The 24,007-nt window shown below is 46.5% G+C and overlaps 1 protein-coding gene and 1 non-coding gene across 6 annotated transcripts; both read right to left on the bottom strand.

The window, feature by feature from the left end:
• Window positions 1-7: 7 nt before the first annotated feature.
• On the bottom strand, window positions 8-24,007 carry LOC110137830 (zinc finger protein 416-like). 5 transcript variants are annotated; one of them, XM_070451682.1, is made up of 5 exons: window positions 22,966-24,007; window positions 21,806-21,932; window positions 20,016-20,101; window positions 8,196-8,319; window positions 8-6,049 (listed from the first exon to the last, which is right to left on the bottom strand). In XM_070451682.1, exons 1-5 carry the CDS (start codon window positions 22,996-22,998, stop codon window positions 5,946-5,948), a joined length of 474 nt encoding a protein of 157 aa, XP_070307783.1. In that variant the 5' UTR covers window positions 22,999-24,007; the 3' UTR covers window positions 8-5,945. The 5 variants fall into 5 exon arrangements, 4 of the variants coding, with proteins under 4 accessions (XP_070307783.1, XP_070307784.1, XP_020750147.1 ...); XM_070451683.1 differs by having other exon boundaries at window positions 8,233-8,319; XR_011482331.1 differs by lacking the exon at window positions 8-6,049 and adding an exon at window positions 12,347-13,837 and having other exon boundaries at window positions 8,231-8,319.
• Window positions 6,874-6,945, bottom strand: TRNAE-UUC (transfer RNA glutamic acid (anticodon UUC)). The gene has a single exon. It is a non-coding gene; the product is annotated as a tRNA-Glu (tRNA).

The raw sequence follows: 24,007 nt of genomic DNA, 5'->3' as shown, positions 1-24,007 counted from the left end.
TGCTTGATTTGTTTTTATTTTTTATTTTTGGCCATGTTGTGTGGCTTAAAGGATCTAGAGTCCCTCAACCCAGGCCATGAAAGTGAAAACACAAGAGTTCTAACCATTGGACCACCAGGACATTTCCTTAATTTTCAATTTAGGAAGAAATACTGAGTGTCCCATTCCATAAACATACATCTCCTTTACTTAGATCTTAATTTTTGTTAACATTGTTTTTAAGATTTCTTTTTATTGGTCTTGCATATGTGTTTTCTAAATCTGGTAATACTGTGAATGGGAATTAATTTTTTTTTCCTTTGTGAATTGCTCAGTGCTAGTACACTGAGAGAGATCAAACTGCAGATAGAAGCAATCCTTCTTAATCATTTTAAAAATAACATCTACAAAAAGTTATTATAAATACTGTATTTTTGAACCGTTATTAAAGTATTCCTTTTAGCATAAAAGAAGGACAGCTGCTCATTGTTCTCAATTCAGCATTATCCTGGAGTTCCAATTTCATTATAAGGCAAAATAATAAATATGAAGCAATTGGAAAGGAGGAAATAAACTATCTATATATAGTAGGTCCTTAGTTTTCATCTTCACTAGTAATCCAAATATGGACACTCAATTTAATGACTGGACTCATCATAAACTCCTTATTTTTTTTATCACCCATTTGCTGCCCTTCCTTAGGAACCATCACCTTCTATGACACCATGCAACTTAAATAGAAGAACTGCTTATTGTATTTTTCTATCAAATACTAAGTTCCAGCAGGGAAATATGTATTTAAATGTTGTGCACTGACATATTCCATATTCCTAGAAACATGTCTGAAACTCCTGGGATATAAATGTCTTGAAATATAGAACAAAAGGAAAATACACACTTAACATTCATTTGCACAACTGTGGATATACCTTCTAATTCTCCTCACTCTGCTTCTTCCTTCAGTTTCCCTGCCCTCAGTGCTCTGAGTTATGGGAAGAAGTCATGTTTTGCAAAAAGTCTTTAAATCAATTAAAAAAATCCCCAATAGGCATTTTCCTTCCCTCACTTATTAGAACTCAGGGGTTTTTTCCCCCATGCATTCCAGTGGGATTTTGATTATTTAAAAAACCAGTTTCCCACCAGTTTCTTCCACTCCTGACGGATATCTATCATATGAAGCACTTTGCGTAGCTCTTGGTAGCTGCACAGCCCCAAACATTTTTCAGAGTTTGTCTCCACACCCTACACAGATAACTTGCTGCACTTACAGGTGATCACTTTGCCCGGGGCAGATGACATCATGGGGGGTCTAAACCTTTATCTCAGGCTTATATGTCCTCACTGCAGACGCACAGAGGTTGCGATGGCAGACCTTGTCCTGGGAGCAAATACACATTTGGTAAGTATCTCTTCATTTCAGGTATCCGATTCTTAGAAAATGTTTATCTCAGGAAACCCAAGATTAACTGTTCTTTAAATTTTACTTACTGAGGTTAGGACAATAAAAAAGGAAACACCTTAGATAGATCATATCTATGGATACATACAGATACAGACAAGAGCAAACCCATAAAAACAGGAAAGGCATTTGCTGAGGAAACCAGAGGCAAGTTGGCCCTCATCAATGTGCTTCAGGAGTGCCTGACACCTCCTCCCTCTCCTCTAGATAAGGTGACAGTGAAAATGTTAGTTGCTCAGTTGTGTCTAACTCTGTAACTCTATGGACTGTAGCCTGCCAGACTCCTCTCCTTGGGATTCTCCAGGCAACAATACTGGAGTGGGTTGTCATTCCCTTCTCCAGGGGATCTTCCCCATTCAGGGATCGAACCCAAGTCTCCTGAATTGTAGGCAGATTACTGAGTCATGAGGGAAGCCATCAAGAAGAGGTAGGTTGTAAGTAATAAGATGAAGATGAGCTCCCAGTCTAGGTTGACACCTAGGTTCTGTGTGCACATGTGCTTAGTTGCTTTAGTCATGTCCAACTCTATGACCCCATGGGCGGTAGCTCACCAGGCCCCTCTGTCCATGGGATCCTCCAGGCAAGAATACTGGAGTGGGTTTCCATGCCTTCCTGCAGGGGATCTTCCCAACCAGGATCAAAGCCACGTCTCCTGCATCGCAGGCGGAGCCATCTGGGAAGTCCTAGGGTCTCTTCCTAGTCTCTCTCTCCTAGTGTCTGTGATTGGGGCATGTTATGTTACAGAGCCTTTGATGCTCTGTCTCTAAATTCCTATCCTTAGTGGAAGGCTGTTCATTGAATCTCAAGTACGTGGATGTTCTCTTTCTCAGTAATCAACACTCTACCCTCCTGGGGCCTCGGCTTCCATTCCTTACCTGTAAAAATGGATCCATCTATCCATCATCTACCTATTTATCTATCTTCTATTTATATCTCTCATGTCCCTATATGCACGCATGCTCAGTTGCTCAGTCGTGTCCAATGCTTCTGTGACCCCATGGACTGTAGCCCGCCAGGCTCCTTCTGTCTTTCAGATTCTCTAGGCAAGAATACCTAGGAGTGGGTAGCGATTTTCTTCTCCAGGGGATCTTCCCAACCCAGTGATTGAACCCTGGTCTCCTGCATTGGTAGGTGGATTCTTTACCACTGAATCACCTGGGAAACCCACTTAAATATCTATCACATATTTATCTCTATCATCCGCCTTACTCTGGTTTCATCTCAATGACATCCCATCTATAATTTATTTAAGCAGAAAAATTGGGGCCAGACATTTTAGAAGAATGGCATCACCCTACACTCAATGAGAAGGGAGCATTTAGTTTAGAACCTTTCTGTCTCCACAGAACCTGTATGATCAGAAGAAGTTATCAGTCATTACTGCCAGTGACTCCCTGGAGGTCATTAAGAGTGGAGCAATCCATAACCTCAGCAATGTCACAGTTATCAGACTTAGGTTTATGCAAATGCCCTAATTTCCGCAGTAAATTCTACTGACATGTCTTTGTTATTTAACTTCATTTTGGGACTCTTATTAAGAGTCCTGGTTCTTTCCTTTGTCCCTTATTTTGCTTTGTTTTCTGCTTATATAACATTTTCATCACACTGGTTATATTTTCTACAACCTTAAGCAGTAGTATAAAAATCAGGTTTACTGTGAATATTTTGAACAAACCACTTGAGGATAAACTGAACAATGAGATTGATATACTGCAGTCTTCCCTCACCAAGTCCCCGGGAAGGAACACTGCTCAAAACTGGTGAGGAACCCTCCAGACAGAAATGACGACTTCACACAAATGTTCAGTAAGATCTGAGAATAGCCCCTGCTTAACAGTGCAGAGTGGACTTCTCCTGTATATTCCCTGTCACACGTCCTGACTGATGTCCAGTTGCCCATGGTCCCCGCTAGTGGGATGACTGCTTTCACCAGACAGGAGTTGTGCCCATACAGGTTCATATGTTTATCAAGCTTGAGTTTTCTTCCATAAAATCATGAATAACTTGAGTTACATAATCTATCATGATTAGAATAATGAAAATACAGCTGCAAAATAATAAATGTAGATGTTACTTCTTTTAATCCAAAATCAAAGAGTATGACTTTCAGATCTGACTTAAAAAAATGTTGACATAAAGCTGTTGATTCAAGGACTTCCCTGGTGGTGCAGTCTATCAGAATCCACCTGCCAGTGCAGGGGACACGGGCTTGATGCATAGTTTGGGAGGATTTCACATGTTGAGGAATAACACAACAACTAAGCCAGAGCTCTAGAGCCTGTGAGTTGCAACTACTGAGTCTGAGCGCTACAACTACTGAAGCCCACATGCCCTAGAGCTCCTACTCTTCAAGAGAAGCCCATGCACCACAACTAGAGTAGCCCCTGCCTGCAAGCAACTAGACAAAGCCTGCGCATAGCAACAAAGACCCAGTGCAACCAAAATTAATTAATTATAAATTTTTAAAAAGGGGTTGATTCAAATGAATGAAAGCACAGAGTCCTAATTACTGGACCACGAGGGAATTCCTCCTCCATTGGATTTTTTTAATTGAAACATTTATGGTGAAAATCAGTGATTCACATGCAGAGATCCTGTGTGTACTTTACCCAGTTTCCCTAACAGTAAGACTATATTATGATATCACAACAATGATATTGACTTTGATACTATCACCTGATCTTATTCAGATTCCCCTAGTTATATTTGTACTCAAGTGTGTGTTGCAGAAGGAAATGGCAGCCCACTCCAGTATTCTTGCCTGGAGAATCCTGTGGATGGAGAAGCTTGGTGGGCTGCTGTCCATAGGGTCTCACAGAGTCAGACACGACTGAGGCAACTTAGCATGCATGCATGCTTTGGAGAAGGAAATGGCAACCCACTCCAGCGTTCTTGCCTGGAGAATCCCAGGGACGGAGGAGCCTGGTGGGCTGCCGTCTATGGGGTCACAGGGAGTCAGACACGACTGAAGCGACTTAGCAGCAGCAGCAAGTATGTGTGTTTATTCCTCAGGGTCTTTATTTTTATTTTGTGGCCACAGCACATAGCATGCAGGATCTTGAGTTCCCTGACCAGGGATCAAACCAATGCCCTCTGCAGTGAAAGTCAGAGTCTTAACCACTGGACTGCCAGGGAAGTCCCTCTTGCAGGTTTTAAAGCCACTTTTCTTTGTCCTAGATGTGACATCAATATAACATACAGTCTCTCCCACTTTTTCTTCAATTTTTCTATTGATTTTATGGATTTTTAAATTCTATTTTGATTGAACTGTTTAAACATTATAGAAAACACTAATTTCTACAAACTCAAAACTATAACATAAGAAAATGTGATAACTTACATTCCTGTCTTTCCAAACTGTTAAATCTCTGTCCCTATATATTTTTACTTCTACATGACTCAAAATATATGGTATAGTTTGTACACTGTTCTAGACTATAGTTTTTCACTTAAGAATATATCCTGGGGATTTTCCTGGCAGTCCAGTGGTTAAGATGTTACACTGCCACTGCAGGGGGCACGGATTCAAACCCTGGCTGGTGAACGAAGATCCCCTAGGCCATGCAGCATGGCCAAAAAAAGAAAACCCACAAATAAGTGATATCCTACTGAATTTGTCTTTCTGTGTCTGACTTATTTCACTTAGCAAAATACTCTCCAAGTCTATCCATAGCAGCAGTATTTACTTTCACTTTCAGTATTCCACTGTATATGTTTTTGTTTTTGTTTTTTGTTTTTTTGGTAGATCCCATAAAATTTTCTCCATATATCAATTTTCAGTTCAGTTCAGCCACTCAGTCGCGTCCGACTCTTTGTGACCCCATGAACCGCAGCACGCCAGGCCTCCCTGTCCATCACCAACTCCCAGAGTCTACCCAAACTCATGTCCATTGAGTTGGTGATGCCATCCAATCATCTCATTCTCTGTTGTCCCCTTCTCCTCCTGCCCTCAATCTTTCCCAGCATCAGAGTCTTTTCAAATGAGTCAGCTCTTTGCATCAGGTGGCCAAAGTATTGGAGTTTCAGCTTCAGCATCAGTCCTTCCAATGAACACCCAGGACTGATCTCCTTTAGGATGGACTGGTTGGATCTCCTTGCAGTCCAAGGGACTCTCAAGAGTCTTCTCCAACACAACAGTTCAAAAGCATCCATTCTTTGGCACTCAGCTTTCTTTATAGTCCAACTCTCACATCCATACATGACCACTGGAAAAACCATAGCCTTGGTGAGACGGACCTTTGTTGACAAAGTAATGTCTGTTTTTTAATATGCTGCCTAGGTTGGTCATAACTTTCCTTCCAAGGAGTAAGCATCTTCTAATTTCATGGCTGCAGTCACCATCTGCAGTGATTTTGGAGCCCAAAAAATAAAGTCAGCCACTCTCTCACTGTTTCCCCATCTATTTGCCATGAAGTGATGGGACCGGATGCCATGATCTTAGTTTTCTGAATGTTGAGCTTTAAGCCAACCTTTTCACTCTCCTCTTTCACTTTCATCAAGAGGCTCTTTAGTTCTTCACTTTCTGCCATAGGGCGGTGTCATCTGCATATCTGAGGTTATTGATATTTCTCCCAGCAATCTTGATTCCAGCTTGTGCTTCTTCCAGCCCAGCTAGATCAATTAAATAAATTTTATTTTACCCTTAACAAAGAGAAATTTTATTTATTTTTATTGCCTCATTATGATGACTATGACCTCCATCTCAATATTAAATAGATGTCTAGTTTTATTAAAATTTTCAGTATGCTACTGAATCTAAGTCTTGTTTAATTTGCCTTACTTTTCTACTTTCTTTTTTCCCCCCTACTTTCTTAAGGGACAATATGCCATTAAGTTGAGGTCATACTTTTTGAATGTGTATTTGATCTATGAATTTTAAAACTGTAAATAAAAAATATAGGTGTTTAGTCCATAAAAAAAAAGTTTCACAGCAAAAGCTAGACTGGTGTTTGAATAACATCTAGATGTGATACACCCTAGCCAAGTTGAATATAAAATTAATCATCACAAGTCCACCTCTTTTCAATTTGGCACCCACACAAACTCAAACCATTCCTAACCTCCAAATAAAGACAACAAGGTCATACATCCACCTAACATGATACAACTATCCCATGTATGACAGAAAATACACTAACACTTTCTACAGAAAGGATGCAGACTCCTTGGGTGATGGTCACTCTTCTGCTTGAGATCCTATAACAAATACTATGATATATGTGGGCTTCCTGGTGGCCCAGTGGTTAAGACTTCACCTTCCAATGATGTGGGTTCAATCCATGGTCAGGAAGCTAAGATTTCACATGCCTAGTGGCCAAAATGCCAAAGCATAAAACAGAAGCAAATACTATAAATTTAATGATATACAGTGAATAAATATTGAAATGTTAAGTCAACTTTTTTTTTTGGCTGTGCTAGGTGACTTACAGGATTGGTTCCCTAACCAGGGATTGAACCTGGATCACTGCAATGAAAATGCAGAATCCTAACCACTGAACTATCAGGGAACTACCCAATACTACTTTTGTTATATAAGGGGATGAAAGAAGAAAGAAAAAGATACTGAATTCATTCATGAATTCAGATACATGAATACACATTCATGACAAGAGAAGGAAGAAATACTTATGATATTACAGATTACTATCCTCATTTCTGTATGGTCATATAACCACAACTAATGTATCTCTTCTGCCACCCATTTGAAATTCCTTTGGTCCTCGGTACCACTTCAGATGTTCTTTTTCATTCCCTAGTAGGTGATCAATCATTCATTCCTGAAGGGTCTGGGCTATGAGTTGTCCTGCCTAAATTAGGCTGTTATAGTTTTCATCGACTTTAAGCATGGGTCACAATAAGACACCTTCAGGCACCTCTGCATTCCGGACACACACTTCCTTTGTGCAAGTAGCAGTGGGAAGTATAGTCCAATTTGCTCCTGGTATCAGACTCCACCACCAGAGCCAGCACAGTAACTCTCTCCCTGTTGATTCAGAAGTTGGAGGAGCTCAAAGTGGCTGACTGGCAGGGTCATCTTCCAGGACAATGGAGTCGTTCTTTTGCACCAGAAGCAACACAGCTCCCATTAGAACAAAGACCTCTACACATTAGCACTTCATGGGGACAGAAAGCAAAAGTGTCCCGTAATGCCTCACTGTGGATAGCTGTCCGTGCTGCCACTCACGTGTCCGCCCCTTGATTCCAGGCTAGGGGACAAAGTCTGAACTGTCATTTGATGATTCCGAGCATATATGGCCTCCTGAGAAATCTCTTCCTGGCCCTCCAAGGACTGCCCCACGCAACCCACCAGGGCCCCCAGACACATGTGAGGGTCATGCCGACCAGGGGGCCTCTCTGCTGAGACTGTGATGATCAGGAAGGTCCCCAGTGGCACTGATGACAAATGCTGTGAAGATCTGCCTGACCCCCCCTCCCTTCTGAGAACAGCCCTGCTAAGTGAGCTGTGAGGACACATGACCCCACCAGGTTGGTACAGCAGCTTCCCGGCAGAGAAGTCAGGAACAGGGACCTCAGACCGAGCCTAAGGGTGCTGGGTACCAGGATGAGGGTTGGTGTTCAGAGGGACACTACTTCTATCCCCCTGACCCCTGCTACATACACAGACCGGGCAGGAGGAGGAGGGGCCAGTAAACTGCAGGGCCCGTGGGGAGCAGGAAAGGTGACTCCCGTGACCTTCTGATCAGCCAGAAACCAGGAGGAGGCTGGGTCCCCACAGGTCTAAGAGGTTAGCATGTACCCAGGGAGACCAGGAGCCCACAGGTCTCCAGCATCACCTCCCGGAACAGGGTCCTCTGGTCCAGGTCAAGCTGTCTCCATTCCTCCTGGGTGAAGGTCATGGCCACATCCTTGAAGGTCACCACCTGGAGAGTCAAACACAGAAACATTGGTGATGTGCACTTGGGTGGGATCAAGACTGTCACTCTTGCTGGTGAAGGTACAGAGACCCATGAGGTGCAGAGAATCATGAGGCCTGCTGATGGCCAAGTTCTGTGCTGGGTTCAAGGGGGAAGCAGATGCAGCCTTGGGACATAAAGCAATTGTGGCTGAGAGAAAAGCCTCGGTGAAGGAGGCCACGGGAGATGACACAGACAGTGGTGTTCCATGAGATCTGGGGGGCAGAGGTTAAGTGCTCTCGGAAAAATGCTCAAGATGTAATTCCAACAACGGCCACAGCAGCGACAGCACCTGAACTGCCCTCACCCTGTCTGAGTGCCTGCCCAGGCTGAGGGCTTCACACACTGAGGTTCAAGTGACTGCAGATCCCTTGCTCTGGGCCAGAGATCCAGGGTTCAGACGAAGAGTCTGAAGTCTGACACTTGCTGGCAGTGTGACCATAGACACAACATCTCATCACTTCTCCAAGCATCAGTGTCACCATCAATACTACACTCATTCCCACTGTGCCATGATCTGAGAACTAAAGAGAAAATAACATGTTCACACACCAGATGCGGGAGGGCTGGCACAGTGAAGTGTGCCATGTCCGTTTTGACTTTTACTAAGCCCCCGACTCAGCCCATGAGGTAAAGGCCATCATCAACTCTGTCTCAGGCAAAGACGTGAGGTCCAGGCAGCTCCAGCAAGTCAGCCACAGGGAATTCCCTGATGGGCCAGTGGTTAGGACTCCATGCTTCCACGGCAGAGGCCACAGGTTTGGTCCCTGCTTGGGGAACTAAGATTCAACATGCTTTGCAGGGAAAGAAAAAAAAAAAAAGAAAGGAAGAGAGGGAGAGAGGGAGGGAAGAAGGAAGGGAAAGAAAGTCAGTAACAACCTCAAATTTAAGAAAGGATGTGAGAATTGAATATTCAGCAAAAGATGGCAGAGAGTTTCCAGAAGATGGGCAGGTGAGAGCCAGGGGTACCTCAACCAGAAGGAAAACGGCCGGGAAAAGACTATCCTAATAGGAGACACTGAGGCACAGGGAAGGAGGGAGAGACAGCCCTGCAGAGATGGGGATCAGACGAAAAAAAATGCAAGAGCAAAAGATGCACACCAGGCAGGAGTGAGTGCAGTGAGCAGGGGAAGAACAGAAGCGGAGGAGCGTGGAGGTCAGCAAGCGGCAGAGCTAGTACAGCCCTGGGGGCCATAGCTGGGAGAAAGGCTATTGTAAGTGTGACCTGAGCACCTGAGTGGGAGACCCATTCATTCACTCAGCCATTTGTTGAGCACCTTTTACAGGCTCAGTCGCTCTATGTCTTAGCAGAGAGCAGCAACAGGTGCTGACACTCGGGCTGCAAAGAGATCCTAAACAAGCAACTAAATAAACGGGCACCACCAGGACAGATGCTGGGAAAGACTGAAGGCAGGAGGAGACGGGGACGAGAGGATGAAATGGTTGGATGGCATCACCGACTTGATGGGCATGAGTTTGAGCAAGTTCTGGGAGTTGATGATAGACAGGGAAGCCTGGCGTGCTGCAGTCTGTGAGGTCGCAAAGAGTAGGACACGACTGAGCAACTGAACAACAACGGCCATGTCAGAGGGACCTAAAGGTTCCAAACTCAAGGAAACAGAGAGAGATGACTGAGGTGACTGTCTACTTGTGATTGTGCACCAGGGAAAGCCTCTCTCAGGACAGCAAATGGGAGTGAGTCTGAAATAAAGTGAGGAAGGGAGTCAAGTGGGTGGGAAAGTAACAAATAAGACAAGTCCTGACAGTGATCAGGACTATGATGAGGGCACTCAGGGCGATGGCTATGGCGTCACCCAGGACCTCTTGTGTTTTTATGTCCAAAAGGACCCACATTCCTGTACACCGTCATACCTGACCATTTGAATGGACTCACTTTTCAAATATAACCGAACCTCAAACAGGAAGACAGGATTCACAACTGTCAGGGGGGAAGCTAGTTCCACTGGCTGTAAACTGAAAGGTAAATTCCTTGGCCTTCTGGGCTCCTGGACTGTCCTGACACCTTTTCTGTCCTAGCAGAACAGCAATCCCCAAAGTGCTGCAGACAACTGCTGTTCTTCCCCATCCCAGTCCTTATCTTTATAGAGGATACAGGTCAGGGAAGCCCAAGGGTCGGATTCCCCCAGGGATGAGCCTCTGCCATCAGCATGGGCTCAGGAGGCACCTCCGTGAAAAGAGAGCCAGAGTGATGCTCCCTGGACCTCACTGGACACGGTCAGGTATCTCATGCGCGTTTTCTAGTTCTTTCAACCCAGTTGGAGGAACTTTAATAAAAGCCAAGGGCAGCAGGGAAAGTTGCTCAAGGTCCTATACTTGGGAAGGGGTGTGGCTGCGACTTATAGAAAGACCTCCGGACTGTGAGGTGTGCGCTCTGTCCTACGAGTCCTTCCACACCAGTGGCATGCGGTCAGGTCTAGAAAACACTTCTCTCCCTTTTACACAGTGTCCCAGGGACCGACAAGAAGAATCCACCTACCAATGCAGGAGACTCGGGTTCGATCCCTGGGTCAGAAATCCCTGGAGGTGAAAATGGCAACTCAAATCCTGTTTTTACAGATCTTAGCCAGCCCCAGGACGAAAATCCCCCTCTGGCGGCGCAGGAAGTCCCGCCTCTGACCACGCGAGCCTGCAACACCCCTTTCAAGGATGCCAGCAGTCTGGCGCTCTCAAACGGAGCAGAGGCTTCTGGGTAGTTCTTTTTCAGCATCCCTCCAGGAGAAGGGTGTCTCCGGAGGACTGGAGAAGAGTTGGCAGAGGAACTGCAGGAGCTCTAGTGAAGGAGGCGAGGCATGGAATGTTCCGGAGGGCGACGATCCAGATCCCTGTTGTGGTTTCTGCGTCTTGTCTTTTAAGACCCTTGTAACATAAATTTAAAAATTTTAAAATTTACTTTTAATTGAAGGATAATTGTTTTACAGTATGGTGTCGGTTTCTGCCAGACCCCGACACGAATCAGCCACAGGCGTACGTGTGGCCCCTCTGGGTTGAACTTCCCCCCTCCCATCCTGTCTCACCCCTCTAGGCTGTCACAGAACACAGGTGTGAACTCTCTAAGTCATAAAGCAAATTCCCACTGGCAATCTATTTTACATATGGTAGTGTATGTTTGTATTATAAACTTTTAAGTTAAATATTCTGCTGCCCCAGCGTTCCCGCAGACTGTCTGCAGGCACCCCGCCCGGGGGACCAGGTGCACAAGAGTGATGCAGCTGTGGCGCCAGTCCAAGCTCCCCGCATCTTCCCCTGTGACCTAGTGACATTCCAGTCCACCAATGAAACCCCTCATGACTGCTGCCTGTGTACACTGCCCTGATCCCCAGGAATGGCACTCATCCAGGAGGCCCCCACTCTTCTGGTTTGTTAGCAATGTCCCCACCCACCCCCGGGTGCTGGTCCCCATAGACTGTAGCCGGTCAGGCTCCTCTGTCCATGGGATGCTCCAGGCAAGAATACTGGAGTGGGTTGCCATTTTCCCTTTCAGTGGATCTTACCGACCCACGGATGGAAACTTCCTCTCTGTGTCTCCTGCATCGGCAGGCGGATTCTTTACCAGCTGAGTCATCGGGCCCCCTTTCGAGCCAGGGATACTGAGGGAATAATAGGAACGCAGTGGCAGGGGTTGTTTATAAGCAGACCTGACTTCCGCACCGACGCAGGAGCCCCCTAGAGTCACCTGAAGGAACTCGCTTTTTATCAAAGAACTTCACACCCCCGCCCCTCCTGCCCGCTCCGGGGGGCCGGCGGAGGGAGGACGGCCGCTTTCTGCTGTTCCCTCGGGGAGCCGGGCTCCAGTGAGGAGTCCGTTTGGCACCCGTTTGCTCGGCTCTCGTCGGACACCAGCCCCCGCGCCAAAGGCCGAAGTCCTCAGAAAGGGCGGTCCCTCAGGAAGGGACCGTTCTCACTGGGACAACAGCGCGCGCTTCCCTCCCCAGCGAAGGAGTGGCCTCCAAGCTGTGGGCCCCGCTAGCCCAACCTTCCTGAGCGCGGTCTGGAGAGCCCGCGGTGGAAGTCAGCCGGGGAATGGCAGCAAGAGACACTGTCCTGGTCCGGCCGGCGCTGCCGAAGCGGGAGGACGCCACACGGTGTCAGGTCCCTGCCTTTCCGCCCAAGGCTGGGCTGCTCGCAGTGCGGTTGGCAAGACCCAGGTGCTGCTGCCTCTGTTTATAACAGCGTTTCATGAATGAGCCCCTACGTCACGGAAACCACTGCGGCGATAGAGGGGTGGCGGGCGGATCCTGAAAATTCCTGCGGCCTCCTTGCCGCTTCCCTATCATGAGAACGTTTAAACAACGGAGTTGTTAGGGTACCGTGAACCCCTGAAGTTGACCGCCCTCAAGGCATCACGGTAGCTCAGCTGGTAAAGAATCCACCTGCAGTGCAGGAGACCCCTGCTCGATTCCTGGGTCGGGAAGATCCGCTGGAGAAGGGACAGTCCACCCACTCCAGGATTCGTGGGCTTCCCTGGTGGCTCAGCTGGTGAAGAATCTGCCTGTAATGCGGAAACGGATTCGATCCCTGGGTTGGCAAGATCCCCTGGAGAAAGGAAACGCTACCCACTCCAGGATTCTGGCCTGGAGCATGCAGTGGACAGTGGAGTCTGGCAGGTTACAGTCCTTGGGGTTGCAGGGTCGTACAGGACTGACCGACTTTCACTTTCACTTTTCAAGACGTCAAGGAACGTCGTGAAACCTCCTGGTGTAGATTTCCAAATCTGGACATCCTGCTTAAGTTGGGACAGATGGAAGTGCTCCGGTGACTGCCCTCCGCGGAGGGTGCAGCACCGGGCAGACTGGGCAGCGCAGAGCGCCAGGGACTCTCACACATATTCAAGACTCACCCCTGCGCCCCCGGCTGGGGTGGGGCTGGGGTGGGCGGGATTCGGTGGGGGCGCCTTTTTCCCAGTGTAGGGAGAGAGGCAGAACAACTCGGGGTCTTAGGTACAGAGGAAACAGGTACGTGACTCCAACGGCTTAAGCCTTGGTCTCAGAAGGAATGCATCCCCACCCCCATTTCTGATTTTAGTCCTAATTATGTGCGAATGGTGGAAGCAGACCCTCACACCGCGTTCCACCCCCACCCCTCCACCCCGCTCCCGGCACATGCAATACTAGAATACTAGGATTGTCAATAAATTACAGCAATAACTAGGAAGGTGAGGTCAGGGGAGGGGTTCCTGCTAGAAAATTAAACTGAGATGACAAGCTGGGTGGGGTCCCAGGAGGCCTCAATTCCTACAGCACACACCCACCCCCTGATCTGGAATGTCAGACTGCGGTCTGGTCAGGACCCCCTCCACCATCTGCTCCAGATGACCGATTCACACGTTCAGTGACGCCCAACCTGCCTCTGCAGGAAGAGTGAGCCTTGCAAAGGCCACGCCAGGGCTGGGATCCCTGGTCTGTTCTAAGGTCTGGCGCCTCAGCTTTCCTTCCTCAGGCCAATGGGACAGGATAGATGTAGCTGCCTAAAAAGGGCAGAGGAAACTTTTGGTTTCACGTTCTTAAGCATGTATCAGAACACAAATCACTCACTTTAAATATACACAATTTATTAGAAGACTATTGTATTACTTCAATAGTTATTTTAAACAGTAAATGTAAGAAATCCTCAAGAATTGTCACTTCCAACTTAAAATTCTACAAAATGGGCCATCTTCATTTGACTGAATGGATACACTTAAGAAAGTGAGAGAGAATATGTTAAGAAGGTAGATAATGCTTAAAAGTATAAGCACTCTGGGAGTGTTAACTGTAAATAGCACCAAAACTTTGAGAAAATATTCCTGAAAGGTTGTTGCTGACCCATGAAAAGACGCCAGGACTCTTGGGCTCCGGAAGAGAAGAATTCAATCCGGGGCCAGAGACAAGGCTTGATCGCTCAGAGCTTTTGTGCAATTAAAGTATAAAAGGGATAGAGAAAGCTTCTGACATAGACATCAGAAGGGGGCAGAAAGAGTACCCCTTGCTAGTGTTAGCAATGGAGTTATATACCTTTTAATTAGTTATTACAATGAATCAAAAGAACGTCTCAAGTTTGTGAAAATTTTACCAGACCTATTCCCACAATTTACATTTTAGGATAACAAGATTAGAATTTAATAACAGAAAGATCCTCCAGACCCACTCATATAATATACATTCTAAGATAACAGGATTAGTCAGAAGGTTTTCAGGAAGGAGAAACTGTCCTCCAGCCCTGGTACATTGTTGTTGTATAATCCCTAGTACAGAGTTTAAACTGAGTCGTGTAATTGACTAAGACAATCACTGCAGATGGTGACTGCAGCCATGCAATTAGAAGACGCTTACTCCTTGGAAGCAAAGTTATGACCAACATAGATAGCATATTAAAAAGCAGAGACATTACTTTGTCAACAAAGGTCTGTCTAGTCAAGGCTATGGCTTTTCCAGTGGTCATGTATGGATGTGAGAGTCGGACTGTGAAGAAAGCTGAGTGCTGAAGAATGGATGCTTTTGAACTGTGGTGTTGGAAAAGACTCTTGAGAGTCCCTTGGACTGCAAGGAGATCCAACCAGTCCATCCTAAAGGAGATCAGTCCTGGGTGTTCATTGGAAGGACTGATGCTGAAGCTGAAACTCCAATACTTTGGCCACCTCATGCGAAGAATTGACTCATTGGAAAAGACCCTGATGCTGGGAGGGATTAGGGGCAGGAGGAGAAGGGGACGACAGGGTGAGATGGCTGGATGGCATCACCGACTTGATGGACATGAGTTTGAGTAAACTCCGGGAGTTGATGATGGACAGGAAGGCCTGGCGTGCTGCGATTCATGGGGTCACAAAGAGTCGGACACGACTGAGCGAATGAACTGAACTGAACTGAAGGAACGCAGAGGAAAAAAACGTTGGTCCTTTTCTCCTCCTTGAGAATTCCAGACCGCCAATCTCCACTTCGAGAGGCCCAGACCCCTTTCTCCTCCTTGGGGACCCTGAACTTCTTATCAATCTGCCTAGGAATTGACTCTCTCATTCGCATAGCATCAAAAACAGTATTTCCTTTTAGTAAAGATGACACATCACTGCAGAAGAGTAAGTGAAGTTCCAACACATCTTTGCTCGACAACTGTATTTTATTTATTAATAAAAAGGAAAACATCAGTCAACATCCATTTCAAAAGAAGCAACTGGTATTAACAGTCATTAAAGAAGATATACAAGTGGCAAATAAACAGGAAAAAAGTGCTTGACATCATGAAACATCAGAGAACTACAGTTAAAAAATTACAGTGAGATGCCATTACACCCCTACCAAGACAGCTGAAATTAAACAGACTGACAATACCAAGGATCAGCAGGATGCGGAAGAACAGGAGCTCTCATATACTGTTGATGGGAACACAGAAGGACCCAACCAGTTTAGATCACAATTTGGCAGTTTGCAATTCACATATTCTGAAGCACTGGCACAAGAGAACTAAAACACATATTCATAAAAGAGCCGTATGCCAATGTTCATTGGAACTTCAGTTCTAACAACACCAAACTGGAGACAACCCAACTGCTCATTAGCAGATAGATGGATAAACGTAAATCCTAGACAATGGAAACTGTTATTGTTGAAGGTAGTGGCCTCCTATAGGCTTGGGAAGGACAATGAGAGATTGTAAAAGGGCATGAGGTAAATCAAGGTTATGTTCATCATCGTGATTCTGATGATTTTATGACTTTATATTATAGCAAAAATTTTCAAACTATACACCTTAAATATGCATACTGTATGTCAATTATGCCTCAATAAAATTTCTTTAAAAAATGGTTCAAAATTAAAAATAAAAAAACAAAAAAACCAAAAATCCAGACTTCCTACTCTTTCTGGAAACCAGAAAGATTAACAACTCAATACTGCTGCTGCTGTCACTTTAGTCATGTCTGACTCTGTGTGACCCCATAGATGGCAATCCACCAGACTCTGCCATCTCTGGTGCTCTCCAGGCAAGAACACTGGAGTGGGCTGCCATTTCCTTCTCCAATGCATGAAAGTGAAGTCGCTCAGTCATGTCCGACTCTTCATGACCCCATGGACTGCAGCCTACCAGGCTCCTCCGTCCATGGGACTTTCCAGGCAAGAACACTGGAGTGGGCTGCCATTTCCTTCTCCAATGCATGACAGTGAAGTCGCTCAGTCATGTCCGACTCTTCATGACCCCATGGACTGCAGCCTACCAGGCTCCTCCGTCCATGGGACTCTCCAGGCAAGAACACTGGAGTGGGTTGCCATTGCCTTCTCCAAACTCAACAATGACTCCACCCTATTTTTCCCCATTCCTGGAGAAGGGTAGCCCTGAACCAGTGCAGGAAATACTGGCAAGTTACAGAGGCTGTTCCAGTCTGGGACAACAGGACCACTGGATGGACCACAAATGCCACATCCCTGCACAACAGGATCTCCATTCTCTGTTCTCATTTCCCTGTCTGTACAGCAATGACCTGGAGGTGGCCAGCCCAGAAAGACAACGGGGATTCACAAAGCCTTTAGATTACTTTGCCAACAATAAATTCAGCTACAGGAGATACACAGCTCTGGAAGTGCTGTGACTATGCACATAGTCACTGGAAGACTTATGGAGGCACGTTCCATTTAATTTGATGCAGGCTCCTCCACTGACTCTTAATCACACCCAGAATTTCAGGGGGTTCCCTGGTGGCTCAGTGGTAAAGAATCTGACAATGCAGGAGACCTAATTGACTCAGGTTCAATTCCTGGGTTGGGAGGACCCCCGGGAGGGGAAAATGGGAACTCAGTATCCTTGCCAGGGAAATCCCAGGGGCAGAGGAGCCTGGCAGGCTACAATCCATGCGGTCGAAAAAGAGTGGGGCGTGATTTAGTGACTCAGCAGCAGAATTTCAGTATCAGTTAAGGTTGAAACCTGTATCCTGATGCCTGAGGAGGGATACTGGTCCACAGAATTATGAACTTCAGGACATTTGGCTCCTTCGTAGAACCTGGTGGAAAGCTTCCCCTCAACAGTGCTGAGCATTAAAGGGATACCCTCTGGGAATATGAGAACAAATTCATGGCATTTCCAAAGGCCCTGGAGCTTACTGGAACAAGTGACCCTTCCTCAGGGTAACCTACATGTGCTGTGTTGCCCAGTCACTCAGTTGTGTCTGACTCTGTGACACCATAGGCTATAGCCTGCCAGGCTCTTCTGTCCACAGGATTTCCCAGGCAAGAATACTGGAGTGGGTTGCAATTTCCTACTTCAGGGCATCTTCCGAATCCAGGGATTGAACCTGCATCTCTTGAGTCTCCTGCATTGGCAGGCAGGTTCTTTACCACTGTGCCACCTAGGAAGCCCCAGGGGGAACCTATTGGTCATACAGTATGTAAGCTTCCAGGTCACACATTAGGTCATATATTCCAGGTCACACATTTAGGAACTAAACAAAACACTGCTTTAGTTCCTAAGAGACCTTGAGGAGGAATTCAAATTAGGTCAAAACTGGATGAAAATTATACCCTCCTATCATTATATTGTCCCTGTTGAGGCACATAAACCTGAGGACCCATGAAAGCTGTCCATCCTGTCAAACAAGCAGGCCAATTGTTTTCCACCCATCCCCACAGTGAATACAACCCCAAGATTAAAGGTAGATTAAACAGTAAGACCTTTATTGCTGCACAAACCAGAGCAATAGGGGGCAATTCCCAGCTGGTGACTTGAGAGGTAGGAAAACCAACCACAAGTATCAAGTGAAACCAATGAATTTGAAGGTCAGATTCATACTTAATCAATTAAAATAGGAAAATGCACGGGCACATACTACTCAAGATTTCCTCCAGGGAACATTAGGGCACACAGACATCGGCCTTGTGTCAGCACATCAGGGTGACCGATGAAATACTGTGCAAGGAAGAGGTGAGATGGTTTCTACCAGAGAAACTGGCAGTGATGTAACTCTGATGAGGGCCCTGGAGAGTTTAGAACATGGAATGTAGCTCTGTAAGCCTCACAAGACACCTGGAACTCATTGGGAATTTCAAGTCATTAGATGTTTGCAAGTATGAGGTTCAATTTCAGGCAGATGACTCCCTTAACAAAAGCTGTCTAGTGCTGTTATAATGAACAAGGAGAGAGTACATTCCTTCAGGTCTAAGGTCTTTTTCAAAGTGTGGATTTCTTGGTGCTAAACAATGTTAGCTGTTTGGAATAAAGGATTTCCCATATTTCCTGCATTCATGGGGCTGCTCCACAGTGTGAAATTTTCGGTGGAGATTGAGGCTGGAACGTTGGCTAAAGGATTTGCCACATTTACTGCATTCATAAGGCCTTTCTCCAGTGTGAACTACCTGGTGTTGAATGAGAACAGACTTTTGCCTAAAGGATTTCCCACACTGCCCACATTCATAAGGCCTGGCTCCAGTGTGAATACTGCAGTGCTGAATAAGGCTGGTGCTTCGACTAAAGGATTTCCCACATTCGCCACATTTATAAGGCCTTTCTCCAGTGTGAATTCTCTGGTGTTTAGTGAAGATGGCTCTTCTGCTAAAGGACTTCCCACACTGGCCACACTCAAAAGGCCTTGCTCTACTGTGAGTTCGCTGGTGTTCAACGAGGCTGTAACTCTGTCTGAAAGATTTTCCACATTCAGCACACTCATAAGGCCTTTCTCCAGTGTGACTTCTGTTGTGTCGCTCAAGTTTAGATTTGGATCCAAAAGCTTTCCCACATTCCCCACACTCATAAGGCCTTTCAGTAGTGTGAACTCGTTGGTGTCGAATAAGAGTGGCTCTTTGGCTAAAGGATTTCCCACACTGGACACAAACATAAGGCCTTGCTGTGGTGTGAATTCTCCGATGTTGAACCAAGGTGAAGCTTTGTCTAAAGAATTTCCCACATTCGCTGCACTCATAAGGCTTTTCTCCAGTGTGGGTTCTCTGGTGCCGAACAAGATTGGATTTGCACCCAAAAGCTTTCCCACATTCCTCACATTCAAAAGGCCTCTCTCCACTGTGAATTCTGCAATGTTCAATAAGATTGGAGCACTGACTAAAGGACTTTCCACACTCACCACATTTATAAGGCCTTTCTCCAGTGTGAACTCTCTGGTGTATAATGAGAGTGGCTCGTTGCCTAAAAGATTTTCCACATTCACTGCACTCATAAGACCTTTCTCCAGTGTGGACTCTCTGGAGCTGAACAAGTGAGTACTTACAGTGCATGGCTTTCCCATATTTGCTAAACTCATAAACCCTTTTTCTAGCAGAGACTCTTGGGTGGTAAACAAGACTGTGTTTGTGGCTGGAAGCTTTCCCACATTCATGCAACTTGTAATGACTTTTTCTACCATTAAAAGTCTCCCCAAACTTGGTGATTTTGTTGGGTTTCTCACCACTGGAAGTGATCTGGTGCTGGAGGAGACCCAATGTACCTGGGAAGTCCATTCCAACCTTCCTACAGGTGAAGGGATTCCCTGACACCTGGACTATGCAGCTCTTTACAAATTCTGCCTTATCCACGTCACTTTTCTCTGTACTGAAATGCTTCTGAAGCTGCTGAAGGTTTGCAGATGCCCCAGTAAAGTATGGTTTCTGCCCTGGTAGATCAGCAGGGTACAAAATGTCTTTCAGGATTGGGACACATTTCTCACAGGGGTGAGCATTCTCGGTGAATGGACCTACCTTTGGAGTCCTGACCTGTGACAAAGCTTCTAGAGAAACGTTTTGCTCAGAAGGTATCTCTTTAGTCTCTGTTTCATGCAAACAAACTGAAAGAAAAGAAATATTTGTGAATCACGCTGATTATGGTAGGAGAGTATTCATCATGTTTTGTTTTTCTTTTAACTTTCTGTATAATATGACATTTCAATATCTTAAAAAACCTTCATGGCCGGAAAAACACTGGACTTGAATACTACAGATCAAATAGACCTAACAGACATATACAGAACATTTTATCAACCAGCAGCAAAATACACACTACTCAAGAATGCAGGAATAATTCCCCATATTAGATCATACAGCAGGCTATAAAACAAGTCTTAACCAATTTAAGAAAATTGAAATCACATCGAATCTCTTTTCTGATCAAAATATGATAAAAGTAGAAAATAATAACAGGAGGAGAACTGAAGACTCAAAAATATGTGGAAATTAAACACACTCTTGAACAGCCAAATAGTCAAAGATGAAATCAAAAGGGAAATCAAAAAATAATATTGAGATAAATGAAAATGTAAACAAAATACCAGAACTTATGGGACCCAGCAAAAGTAGTTCTAAAAGGGAAGGTTTCAGCAGATATATACACTAAAAAAAAATCTTTTTTAAAAAACCCTACCTTCACACTTCAAAGATTAAAAAAGAAGAACAAACTAAACTCAGTGTTAGCAGGAGGAGGGAAATGATAAAGATTAAATGTAAATAAATAAAATAGAGACTAGAAAGACAATAGAAAAGATGAAAACTAAGAGGTTTTTTTGAAAAGATAAAATTGACAAGCCTCTTGGAGTAATAAAAAAAAAGAGGACTCAAAATTATAAATGAAAGTGGAAACATTACATTTAATACCAATGCTCAAAAAAAAAAAAGAAAAGAAAAGAAAAGAAAAACACTGAAGAGGAGGGAACACATCAATACTCATTTTATAAAGCCAGTATCACCCTTACACCAAAGCCAAATAAGAACACTACAACACAAGAAAATCACAGGCTAGGGACTCTCTGGTGATCTGGTGGTTAAGAATTTGCCTTGCAATGCAGGGGATGTGGGGTTAATCCCTGGTCTTGGAACTAAGATCCCACATGCCACTGGGCAACTAAGCCTGTGCATGACAACCACTGAGCCTGTGTGCCACAATTAGAGAGCCCATGTGCCACAACAACTGAAGAACAAATGCTCTAGAGCCTGTGCTCCATAACCAGAGAAGACACCACAAAGAAATGCCCATCCACTACAACTAGATAGTAGCTCCAACTTGCAGCAACTAGAGGTGCAACAAGAAAGAAAGCAAGAAAGAAATGAAAGGTGCCCCATGTTGGATTACTAGAACCCTAATGTTGTGATCCTATCCATCAGGACCCCATACATAACATCGCTAAAGATTATATATCATATATGCATTTTGTCAAATATTATATACATATTGTTAAAATTACTGAATCAGGACTTGGGACACCAGGTGTCATGACACCTGGGACATTCATCCTGCCAGGGTGAGGTAAACAAAGTAAGATGCCTTGTTTTAGGCTGACTGCCAAATTCCTACATCCCAGATCTTCACCTGCAAGCTTAGGCAACAGACTTAGAACTACTTGGGGCAGTGCACTCGGCTTAACACTGGCACCCACACCACATACACCAAGAAAGTGGGGAAGTAAGCAGAGACCATGGTCTGACTATGGAAAGAGCAGAGCTGCCTCTGGGGGACAGAAAGTATGACACAGATCAGTACAATGGGGTGAGGGCCTTACCCATCGAGGCTGTAAGTGCAAAGTTCTCTAGCATCACTTTATGATACAGGTGTCTCTGAGCTTCATCAAGGAGCCCCCACTCCTCCTGGGAGAAGTAAACGGCCACGTCCTCAAAGGTCACACAGCCCTGCCATGATGGGGACAGATCATTCCATGATCAATTTCTCTCGTAGGATTCCAGGTTCCTTCACCCAGATATCCATCCCCTGCTCACCCTCCTCCCAGTGTCCCCACCTTGAAGGAAATATCAGGCCTTGAGGCCACAGATACCTGCTCTCCTCTCAAGGTATCAGCGTCACTGTCTACTCACCAACTACAGGCATGTGGGCAGGGAGACACCATCTAAACTCTGAGCCTGGCATTAGGACATCCGCCCTCTTGTCAGGTAATTCCCCTGGAGTCCTGAATTGTGTCTCCCATAGATAACCAAATGTGGGCTTTGGGTTTCTTCAGAGTGTCCAGTTTCACGGACTGGAAGAATCCCAGAGACAAAGGGTGGGGTCAGAACCACTGAGGGCCTGGAACATCCTCTGCTCACCTGTGAATAGTCCGTAAGCACTTCTGTCCTCATGGGAGTTCGTGGGAAGAGGGAGGTCCTTACAGGCAGGTAACCACGGCAGGCTCAGTAGGCTCAGGCCTCCCTCTACCTCTGTCTAGCCCCGGAGCAAGGTGACCTGAGATAACTGCATTATCTCTGAGTATAATGAGTAGCTCATTATCTCTGAGATCTCAGTGCTCTTAAACTGTGTGATCTTGGATAAAGAGTCAACCTCCCTGTATGTACCTCGGTGTTTTCATCCCCTTCCCAGTCTGTTCTAAACCTGAGCAACTTCTGGAAAACTTGAAAAGCCTAACTCACACCGTGTGCCTCTCGTATTCACAACCCTCCATGGCCTCCAGCGTCCTGAGATGAAAACTCCTCCCCTTTCCATGCCAAACGGGAATGATTCTCCGCGAATTTACATAAACCAGTCCGTCCGTCAGTCACCCTCTCCCAAGCGTCATCACATTGTCTGTAAAACACAGGGCCCCAGCCACGACCGCCTCACCATCCTGGACTCGGGGGCCCGGGCTGAGGGCACGCGAGCCGGCGCTCCGCACTCAGGGCTTTAGTGTCTGGTGGGGTGAGGGCGGTGAGGGCCCGGAGGTCGAGCGTTTACCTGAGGCGGGTCCCTCAGCGCGGCGGCCGCCATCGGAGTCAGAGGAGAGGGGTTTTAAGTGACAGGCGACAGAGAAGGAACTTGTGTACAATTATCATCTACCGCCGCAGCCCTGCAAACTCGCCGCTGGACTGTGGGGACAACCTCTCCTCTAGAGGCTCCTCGCTGTGTTCATCCCCTAGCCTCCGTCCACGCTCCAAAAGGTCTCCGAGGGAAGGTGTACACTGAGCAGTCACCATACTGCCGCCACAGAGGCGCCGGAAGTCCCGCCCAGATCCTCGGGTCGCGGAAGGGCGCTGATTCCGAGCGTTCATTGGCTACACGCCTTGGGCCCGTCATCCGGCATTGTGGGTAACGTAGTTCCCACGGCGCCACCAGCCACGGAAGCGGGCTCCCACCCCGAGATCGCGGAGTCCCGGAGGCTGTCAGAGACCTGTCGCCCGGATGGCGGTCTCCATGTGGGCCGGAATGGAGGCTCTCCCGGGAACTGCCCGGGTGAGGGGCCAGCGACGCTTCGACCTCACATCTGGACCCCCTGTGCGGATCCGGGTGGTCTGAGCCACGTGGGAGGTCTCGCCGGGCGTGGGGGTGAGGGGAGACCCCATCAGCATCTTTTGTGAAACGTCCTGAGTCTCTCCCCGGAGTGGGAGCCGTTCTCACCCTTCTCCGACCCCTGACTGCAACACAGGCTCGTGATCTGACCGGATCAGGGTTGGCGCCGGGTTTGGCTGCGCTACCTGGGAGGCTGTCCTGGAAAAGATCCGGATTTGGCTTCATAGGCGAAAAGTTGAGACTGCCAGGGCGTCGGGGGGTGGGGGGAACTAGGCCCCCGGAGAGCCGCTTGGACTGGTTGCCGGCGGCCGGGGTCTGGGCTTGACCTCTGTGAGGGAGGGGGCGGGGTGTGCGGACTTTCGTCCTGGGAAAGCCGGTGCCTGAAGACCAGAGGGGCCGAGGGAGACCATCTGGGGGCTCCATGCTGACCCTTCCCAGGAGGAGCCTGAAGAACGGAGGAGCCTCTGCGGTGTCTGGAGGCCCTCGGCGC

This window comes from Odocoileus virginianus, chromosome 20 (genome assembly GCF_023699985.2).
Source record: "Odocoileus virginianus isolate 20LAN1187 ecotype Illinois chromosome 20, Ovbor_1.2, whole genome shotgun sequence".
Taxonomy (NCBI): domain Eukaryota; kingdom Metazoa; phylum Chordata; class Mammalia; order Artiodactyla; family Cervidae; genus Odocoileus; species Odocoileus virginianus.
The sequence above is the reverse complement of the archived record's forward strand: the minus strand, read 5'-3'. Positions and strand labels throughout refer to the sequence as shown.

What these genes read in the sequence shown, in the direction of transcription:
- LOC110137830 (XM_020894488.2), bottom strand. Translation starts at nt 22,998, where the DNA reads ATGGCGGCCGCCGCGCTGAGGGACCCGCCTCAG. An exon ending in CGCTGAGGGACCCGCCTCAG is followed by an intron (nt 21,933 to 22,965) that starts GTAAACGCTCGA and finishes CCATCATGGCAG; the next exon opens with GGCTGTGTGACCTTTGAGGA. An exon ending in TGCACTTACAGCCTCGATGG is followed by an intron (nt 20,102 to 21,805) that starts GTAAGGCCCTCA and finishes CTTTTCTTTCAG; the next exon opens with TTTGTTTGCATGAAACAGAG.